The 9482-nt window shown below is 45.8% G+C and overlaps 1 protein-coding gene across 4 annotated transcripts; it reads right to left on the reverse strand.

Annotated features, from left to right (window-relative positions):
• Nucleotides 1-2684: 2684 nt before the first annotated feature.
• On the reverse strand, nt 2685-3748 carry LOC114616737 (E3 ubiquitin-protein ligase RNF138-like). Of its 4 annotated transcripts, XM_028762176.1 has the most exons (3): nt 3116-3517; nt 2950-3052; nt 2777-2853 (listed from the first exon to the last, which is right to left on the reverse strand). In XM_028762176.1, exons 1-3 carry the CDS (start codon nt 3515-3517, stop codon nt 2777-2779), a joined length of 582 nt encoding a protein of 193 aa, XP_028618009.1. The 4 variants fall into 4 exon arrangements, with proteins under 4 accessions (XP_028618007.1, XP_028618009.1, XP_028618010.1 ...); XM_028762177.1 differs by having other exon boundaries at nt 2777-3108; nt 3394-3517; XM_028762175.1 differs by having other exon boundaries at nt 2950-3517.
• Nucleotides 3749-9482: the final 5734 nt, after the last annotated feature.

A 9482-nucleotide genomic window follows, 5' to 3' on the forward strand; every position in this document is an offset into this window, starting at 1 on the left:
GCTGTGTCAGGGATATCAACCATAACCCTATCCCATGACCATGGATCTCCTGAGCCCATGTCACCATCTGAACTCTGGTTCATGCAATAGCTACTCTCCTTTTGTAAAGTGCCTGTTGAACAGTGCTTCTCAACTTGTGGATGGCTACCTCTTTGTGGGGGAGGGGGTGTCAAAGGAGGCCTTCACAGAGGTAGCATGTCACCTATTTACATTATTTCTAATAACAGTAGCAAAGTATGAAGTAACAATGAGAATAATTTTCTGGATGGGGGAGGTCACTACAACACAAGGAACTGTACTAAAGGGTTGCAGCATTAGGACGGTTAGGAACCACTGCTCTAGAACCTTTTATGCCATGTAGGCCCATTACTATATGAAAGATCAGCAATGTCAACCAGGGTCGGCCAACAATGTCCCCACTCAGCTCTTTCGTCAGTGGTAGCTAGTGACTGAGAAAGTTGTCACTGCTGAAGGAAAATATCCTCCAGCTCTGCTCAGAAAGGAAACTTTAGTTAAATGCAGTGGACCACAAATGAAAGAGACAAGGAAACAGTAAAACAACTTTTGGGGAAGAAAACATTTAATGAAAAAGGATAATGGGGAAGAATATGACCAAAATACATTGTATCTATCTAATGAAATTGTGAAAGGATAATTCTTTTTTAAAAAAGAAAACATTATGGAGTTCAGGGCTGGAGGTGTGGCTCAGTTGGTAGATGCTTGTCTAGCCTGCACAAAGCCCTAATTTCATTCCCAACACTGCATAAAATGCCAATAGCAGTGCATACCTGTAATCCCAGTGCTTGGGAAGTGGAGGTAGAAGGATAAATTCAAGACCAGCCTCCTATAGAGGAAGCACATTAAGTTCACTAAATAGCTCAGTGTTGTCCCTGTGCCCAGCTCAGACAGAGGAAGGGAGCAGAGGTAACGAATGGTTAACCCTCTGACTCTCTCACAGAGTGATTCTGGCTCATTTTTTTTTCTTTTCTCTTTTTTTCACCAAAGACCTTTCTTTTTCAAATCAACCTTATTAGAAGACAGACTGAAGAGGTAATTAGTTGTAAGGACAAGTGTTACAGGGGCTGTCAGCTACTTAGTCCTCACAGGTGGGTTTGTGAAGTTTTCAGTTTGTTGCCCCTCTTTTCTTGGTGTTTTTTTTTTTAGCTTTTTAAATTAACTTAGAAAAAAATTCCCCTTGTCATTTTCATTTTAGATATCACTGTACCTCCCGTCCATACATCCACTATCTTCCTCTGTCACCCCTCCCCTTCTTCCCACATCTCTCCCCAGTTCCTTCTCTGTCCCCTTACCCCTCTTCCTTTCTCCTCCTTCCGTCTCACTCCCATCCCCCACCCCTTTTCCATTCATTTCCACATCTCCCTGCCCCCTCCCACCTTCCCTGTTCTTCTCAATCCCTCCTCCTCCCCTTTCCCACTCATCCCCTCCCTCCTCGCTCTCCCACCCCTCCTCCCATCTCTACTCTCTCTCATCCCTCCTCCTTCTCTTTCCCATTTATCCTTCTCCCTCCCCCTTGTTCCACCCCTCCTGCCACCTCTATTCTCTCACACCCCTTTCCTCTCCCCTTTCCCATTCTGTCCTCTCCCTCCTCCCTGTCCCACCCCTCCTCCCATCTCTCTTCTCCTCCATCCCTTCCATTCATCCCCCTCCTCCTTGTCCCGCCCCTCCTCCCCTTCTCTTCTCCTCCATCCCTTCCATTCCCCACATTTCCCATTTACCCACTCCTCCTTGTCCCGCCCCTCCTCCCATTTCTGTCCTCTCCCATTCCTTCCATTTCTCATTCATCCCTCTCCTCCTTGTCCCACTCCTCCTCCCCTTTCTCCTCCATCCCTTCCAATTCCCACATTTCCCATTCATCCACTCCTCCTTGTCCCACCCCTCTTCCCATCTGTTCTCTCCCATCCCTCCTCCCTCCCCTTCCCCATTCTTCTCCCTCCTCCCTCTCCCACCCCTCCTCCCATTTCTCTTCTCTCCCATCCCTTCCATTTCCCATTCATCCCTCTCCCTCCTCCCTCTCCCACCCCTCCTCCCATTTCTCTTCTTTCCCATCCCTTCCATTTCCCATTCATCCCTCTCCCTCCTCCCTCTCCCATCCCTCCTCCCATTTCTCTTCTCCCCCATCCCTTCCATTTCCCATTCATCGCTCTTCCTCCTCCCTCTCCCACCCCTCCTCCCATTTCTCTTCTCCATCCCTTCCATTTCCCATTCATCCCTCTTCCTCCTCCATGGCCCACCCTCCTCCCATCTCTGTTCTCTCTCATCCTTCCCCCTCCCCTTCCCCATTCTTCTTCCTCCTCCCTCTCCCACCCCTCCTCCCATCTCTATTCTCCCCCACCCTTCCCACTCCTTTTCCAATTACCTCCCTCCTTCCCTGCTCCTCCTCCCATCTCCCTTCCCTTACCCCCTTCCTCTTTTCCATTCCCCTCCCTCCTTGCTGTCTCTCCCCCTCCTTCTGTGTTCCTCTTCTCTCCCATCACCTCCCCACACTCCATCACTTCTCCTGCTCCTCCCCGTTCCTGCTCCTGACCCACCCTCCTTTCTTCTCCCCCATCCCTCCCAACTCCTTCTCCCTCCTCCCCCTTCCCCGGTCTTTTTGTCCACGGGACTAAGTTTTAAGGTAACGCGCCTTCGATTTTTAATAATAAAAAAAAACTAAAAGGTCAGATTGATTACTTTTATTTAAAACATCAAGTTATTGAAAGGATAATTTTGTGTAAATTGTCCCTTAGGAGCAATTATAGACCTGAGGAAAGTCTCTCTAGATGTTGACATGGAAGGACTCCTCGATGGCAATTTGATACTGGGTTTCCTCATCCAGCTGAAGATTCACAAAATCTCCATAATCAAACTGATGCCTCTGATTAAGATGGGCAACAAAATTTCTGGTAAGTTGAGTAGGGTCACCCCACGGAAGAGATAGACAAATGGGACAAATGACTGGAACAACATGACCTCGGTGGCTGCGGTTGCAATGATCCAGCAAATGTTGTCTGGTCATGCTCACTTCTTCACACAGAGGACAATCGAAAGTGGGCTGATCAGGTGGGCTCACGTTGTCATCCTCTTGAAAAGCCTCGGCATTCTCTGCGGCTGGTGCCTGGTTGTCACTGTTGCCCACGGTGTCTGGAGACAGTTGGAATCCTGAAGCAGGTATAGAAACTCCAAACTCATCTTGGTACTTTTCGCAAGTTTTGTAGTGCTGCCTCATGCGAATGAGTTCAACACGTTGGGAACAGCATCGGCAATTACCAGGAAAACTTCTCATGATGGTTTCGAGGTCTAGAGCCCTCTCTGGACAAGCTCGTTCTCTCCTAGTCACATTCCCACGGCACAGCGGGCAGTGGATCCGGCTCTCCTTCATTGCAGTAAGGAAACATTTTCTGCAAAAAACGTGTTGACACGCCGCGATGCGAACTGGCGTTTTGAAGACTTCTTGGCATATCGGACAGTAGAAATCATCTTCTGTGTAAGATGTAGAGGCAGACTCTTCCTCGGCCATGGTAGTGACGGGTGGAGGCCCAAGGCGATGGCGGCTCGCAGCTGCTGAGGTGGCTGTGGCGGCCCGGAGCTCCCCTCCGGTTCCTCTCCAAGCGGCGCTTTAGGTCAGGCTGTCTCTCTTCCGCGGCTGATCGATAGACAGGTGGCCCTCTGCCGCGGTCCGATTTCAGTACCTTTCAGTTCAGCAGGTGACTGCGCTTCGGAGCAGTGAATTCCCAGCGTATGATGGGTGAGGCTCTTGTTCTTATGTGCCTCAGAACCCACCAGACCCGAAGCTCATGGTAACCCGGATCCCTCCCACTCAGCCATCAGCTTTCCTGAGGTTGAGTGCAGGCTGCTGCCAGGCTGGTTGGTGGTCAATGCGGAGTGGATAGCCACACGAGAGCCGGAGGCGGGGTCAATAGGACGGCCTCCATAGCAACCAGCGCGTCGCGCCTTCAGCTGGTTGTGACGTAAGCTGCCAGGTCCGCTTACTTTACCAAGATTTTTTTTTTAAGTCCAGCTGGGCCTGGTGGTGCAGGCTTGTAATCCTAGCCAGAAAGGGAGGCTGAGGCAGCACAATCGCGAGTTCAAGGCCAGACTGAGAGATTTTGGGACCCCCCCCTGTCTGGGAAGAGGAAAAAGAGATCTCCCAGCACAGCTCAGTGATTCGGTTGCGTGAGCAAGATACTAGATTTAATCCCTACATCTTCATAAAGTCCTTCCAGTACCTAAGAAATTATTTTATGTAGCCAATTTTATGTACCACTGCTATCGTAATTATTCTATGTGGCCAATTAAGGACCACTGCTATCAGGCTACTGTGTTTAACAGCATATTGGCTCTCCTACATGTACCAAGTTTCTTTACTCTTCAGCAACACACTAGCCATGCCACTTTTAAAGGGCCAATAAAGAGCTAAGTGCATAATTAAAAATTCCTAGAAGGGCTATTGCCTTCACTAATTCAGTTTGTCAGTCCTCTCCTTTCATTAATGGGAACTGAGAAACTTATCAGTCCTTAAACTAGACAGGTGAGGTCCGTACATCCAAGGCAGAATTCTGCAAGCTAAATAGCTAATCTCTTACCTGACGCCTGCTCTAGGATTTTTCCCATCTGTTCTACAAACCCAAGCAAGGAATTGTACAATGTTAATTATGTATGAGCTTGAGAAATTATCTACTCAGAGGCCCAGGCAGATGAAATATTTTCTCTCATATCACCCAACAAATTAGTGATGTCCTAGATGTTTTTACAATAGCAACAGCCTTACCCTTCGCCATCACCATGCACTTCTGAATTTCTATTCAGTGTCCCTAGTCACCCAGAGCCACAGGTAGTGATAGCGCAGATCTTCAGGAGACTTTATTTTTATTCACTTAAAAAAATTCTCACCCAAGCATTAGCTAAAAATATAGCTTTTCAGCATTGCTGCCTGTCTTTCTACATGGCACCACCTATGGTCCTGAGCATTCCCCTGAGGGTGCTCAGGTATGCTAAATCCAAAAGGTGAACACACATATACAGAGAGAGAGAGAGAGAGAGAGAGAGAGAGAGAGAGAGAGAGAGAGGAAGAAGTGTTGAAGTACAAAAGACACTAAAAGACAGGTGATCCCAGTCCAAATTTGCCTCTTACCTGACTTTATGCGGACCATGAAACACCAAGAACCTCTGATTGCTCATCTGTAAAATGGCTCCATGGGTTGCAATTGAAACAGGTCATAGACTTCTGGAAATATCGGATGAGATAAGTGTTTATAAAGCTATCTCAAACCTGTCCTCACACTCACAATGCTTGTCCCTGTTTTGACAGGTTACTAGATGTGCCTATGAACTCAGGGGGGGAGAGAACAGAGCCAGAGACACACCACAGATGATTTCTCTGTGGAACTATTTCCTAGCAAACAGTGTCTTATTAACCAGCCACCCAGTGTGTCATACATAGATTTCACAACTTACCCACATCCTGTAGGATGTGTAAAATAATTGGCCCATAATATTTCTAAAATGTATTCCAGGCATCTCTGGATTTATGACATACATATGGATTTCTACCATGGAGACTGAATCCTCCCAGCATCAATGGTGCATCCACCCAGACTTCAGGCTCCCATCACTCTTTCAAAAATCAAAAGCCTTGTTAGGAAATGCAAGGCTCTAAGCATAAGTGATAGGAGCAGTATTCCACTGTTAACCTGGAGGAGACAGCTTAATAACCACTGAGAATAAGCTTGGGATTTCTCTTCTCTGGCCCAGAGAATACAAACGGTTCCAGATTTGCTATTCAACTTCAGGAAGGTAGCATTGCTGCCACCACTATTTTAAATGGCACTGCAAAAGGAGCTTTCCTACCCCCAATCTAAAGAGAGCAGAAAGGAGGGAGAACTGGATCAAGCAGACAGCAGTGGCTGCCACTGCAGTTGTCCTAATTCTTCACTAGCTCACATCACAGAAAACAGGAAAAAACTGCTCTCCCATATTTCCTTGATGCTAAGGATTACTACTTCACTTCCAATTGTGTGTGTGTGTGTGTGTGTGTAAAGTGAAAACTGTAAAGTAAAAAGACAAACAATTCAATGAAAATGGCCATAGACCTAGATGTGTAGCCCTAGAACTCAAGAGGCTAATACAGGAGAATCAGCATGAGTTTAAGACCAGCCTAGCCTATATGGGGCAAGACACTGTCTGGAGAAAAATAAAGAAGACAAATAGACAAAATGTTTGAACAAGTGCTTCACCAAATAAGATATACAGGTGGTGAATAAGCACATTAAAACACAGCCAACATTGTTAGTCCTTTGACTAGGCAAGTTCAGACCATAATGAGATACTACTATGCAACTATTAGAAAGATCAAAACAGGGGCTAGAGGCACCTTAGCAGTTAAGAGCACTTACTGCTCTTGCAGAGGACTTAGCCCCCAACACCCACAGGGACAATAACATCCACAGTAACTCCAATTCCAAGGGATATGTCTTCTGATATCCATGGGGTCCTGCACACATGTAGTTCACTGGCAGACACTATGACACAGACACATATAATAAAATAGTTTTTAAAGACTGTTCCAATTTTATGCAACAAAATCTGATACTATGAAGTGCTAGAGTCAGGATAAGGAGGAGCCAGAACTGTCATCCTTGGCTCTAGGCTCTGAAATGTCATGGGGAACACTCTGTGGTGGTTTCTTATGATGTCAAACTTACATTTAACACACAACTCAGTAAATCTGACTTCTGGGGATTTTTCCAAGGCAATACAATCTTATAATGCACACAGAACTCTGCCTTGGCCATTTATATTGGCCTTATTCGTGACTGGCAAAAGCTGGTGTCTTCCATTACAGAATATATAAGCAAACTGTGGTATAGCCATACAGTAAATGCTACTTGGCAATAATATAGGACAAACAATCAAGAAATGCCACAATGTGAATGAATTCTGAGTAGTGGGTGAAATAGGCCATATCAGGCTACATCCTCTCCAATGACATCATGGAGAGAAAAACAGCAACAACAAAAACCAGAAACAAGGAGCTGGGATTAAGGAAGAGAATAATTAGAAGCAGGCAGCAAGGTCCCCAGCACAGGGACTCATGGCTCAAGGCTGTAATACCAATGCTTAGGAGGCTGGAGATCACAGTGAGCTCAAGGCCAGCCTGGGCAACATAATGATTTCTGGACTGAGCTACAGTATGAGACTCATCATCATCATCATCATCGATAAAAGACGACACCAAAGTAAAAAAGAGACTGTCAATAGGAAAAAAGGGAAACAATGTGGGGAAGCAAAAAAAAATAAAAGTCAAAAGTACATGACAGACATGCTCGTATAAGGACATCTTCATGAAATCTATCACTATGTAAAATTAGTATATATTTTAAAAACACTATGATATCAAAGCCAGTGGCCTGGAGATGTGGCTCAGTGATAAAGTGCTTGCTTAGCTTGCCTGAGACTCTGGGTTCCATCCACAGTGCTAAAACAGCAAAGCAAAACAAACAAACAAACAGAAAGGCTAGACACCGTGGGGCACGCCCATAGATTCAGCACTTTGGGGACTGAAGTAAGGAAAAGAAAGAAGGGAGGGGAAAAGGAAGGAAGAAGGGAGGGAAAAAAGAAAGGAAGGAGTAAACAGAAAAGACAAGAGGAAGGAAAGCAGGCAGAAAGGAGCTTTTTGTGGTATTGGCAATGTGTATCTTGTTAGTCACAGTAGTTACAGGACTGTGTGACATACTAGGTCATGGCAGCTGCATGCATTTGTCAAATCTCATAGCCCAAGACAAGCCCCAAAAGGTAGTATTCCCCTACATATAATTTATTGCTCAGGAAAAAAGAAAAGAAAAACAAGGAGGGAGACAGACAAGAAATAAAAATCAACGTGTAAAACTGCAATCCAGATTTTTTGTCTTGTAAAATGCTGCCCACAACACTATAATTATTCAGTTTATTTATCTGCAAGGACAAATATGCCATTTCCGGTACTGTGATTGAGGGCCCTGAAATAGCCTTGAAACATCATGTGGACAAAATCCCTTGTACGTTTGGACCATGATTTTACAAGAGAGGACGAGCAAAGCAGCTGCTTTTCTGTGCTGCTGAAAGGTGCTGGATGTAAAAACCCTGTTAGGAGGCTTGAGGCCGGAGCTCTGGAAATCTTAATTTAAGAGACACAGGTGGGCTGATGATGCCCTCTGAATAGAAGGCAGGAAATTTTGCACAGCTTTGTTCAAGCCGGTGAGTCATTTTGAGTGAATCTGTTCAGAACAGCAATTCCTTAGGGCAGCGGGCATCACTCATTACTGAGGCTGGGAAGAAATGCCAACCCACTCAGAGGCACAGCTTTCTCCTCTGGCCTTCTAAACCTGAAAACAGGCGTGTTCTTATCCTTCAGCCCTTCTCCCTCCCCCGATCAGGCCTCTCTATCAAACACAGATCTCTAAGTGCCTGTTTTGTACTGAAAGGCTGGTCATCTACAGCCTGGAGAGACAAAAAGGCTGAGGAGAAAAGCAAACCCCCCACACTCTTAACAATGGAACCCTAACTGCTTGGAGCCTGCCTCAGTGACTTGTGATAACCTTACAAACCAGTAAGAGCCTAACTCCTAATGAACCCTGGTGCAGAACCTCAAATGTCTAAAGGAGGAGAAAGGCTGTTAGAAATCTTGCTTCCTGATACCTGCAAGATGGCTCAGCTGGTAAACATGTTTGTAGGCAAACCTGCTTAGCTAAATTAGAACCTTTGGGGGAGGGTCCCATGTGGTGGTTGAAAGAGATAGCAGATTCTGAAAGTTGTCCCCTGACCTCTACTTACATACACACAACAAACAAACACAATTCAAAAAACAAAGTGACTCGCTTCTCAACAAGATAGTGAGCTACCCACACTTATCTCTTTCTTACCTATCCAAATAAGGACCCACACAAATGACCCATGAAGTAAGGCTATAAAGCCCATCAAGAGGAGACACTCTGTCTCTGTCTATTTCTGTCTTTGTCTGGTCTTTCTGTGTCTCTGTCTCTGTCTCTGTGTCTCTGTCTCTGTGTCTCTGTTTCTCTGTCTCTCTCTGTCTCTCTGTTTCTCTGTCTCTGTCTCTCTGTCTCTGTCTCTCTGTCTGTCTGTCTGTCTTTCTGTCTCTCTCTGTCTCTCTCTGTCTCTCTCTCTCTCTCTCTCTCTCTCTCGCTCTCTCTCTCTCTCTCTGTGTGTGTGTGTGTGTGTGTGTGTGTGTATTTCTCTGCACACAGTGTCCATTCTTTAAACTCTTATTTCAGTCTGGTCTAGTAAACATGTCTCCCCCACCTCCTACTTAGACTCCTCTTTTGCAGCTCAGCATCTGGTAGCCTGCCTAAGGAGCTGTACCTTTGCCCAATTAGGTTGTTTTTTTCTTTACTTGACTTGTTTTTTTACTTTGCTCTAGTTTCTCTTTACTCTAGTCAGCTGAGGTGTCCACAGGGCAGCTGACCTCCACCTGGGTTACAAAGCCTCAG

The sequence above is a fragment of the Grammomys surdaster genome, unplaced genomic scaffold, assembly GCF_004785775.1.
Source record: "Grammomys surdaster isolate TR1022 unplaced genomic scaffold, NIH_TR_1.0 131, whole genome shotgun sequence".
Lineage (NCBI taxonomy): Eukaryota > Metazoa > Chordata > Mammalia > Rodentia > Muridae > Grammomys > Grammomys surdaster.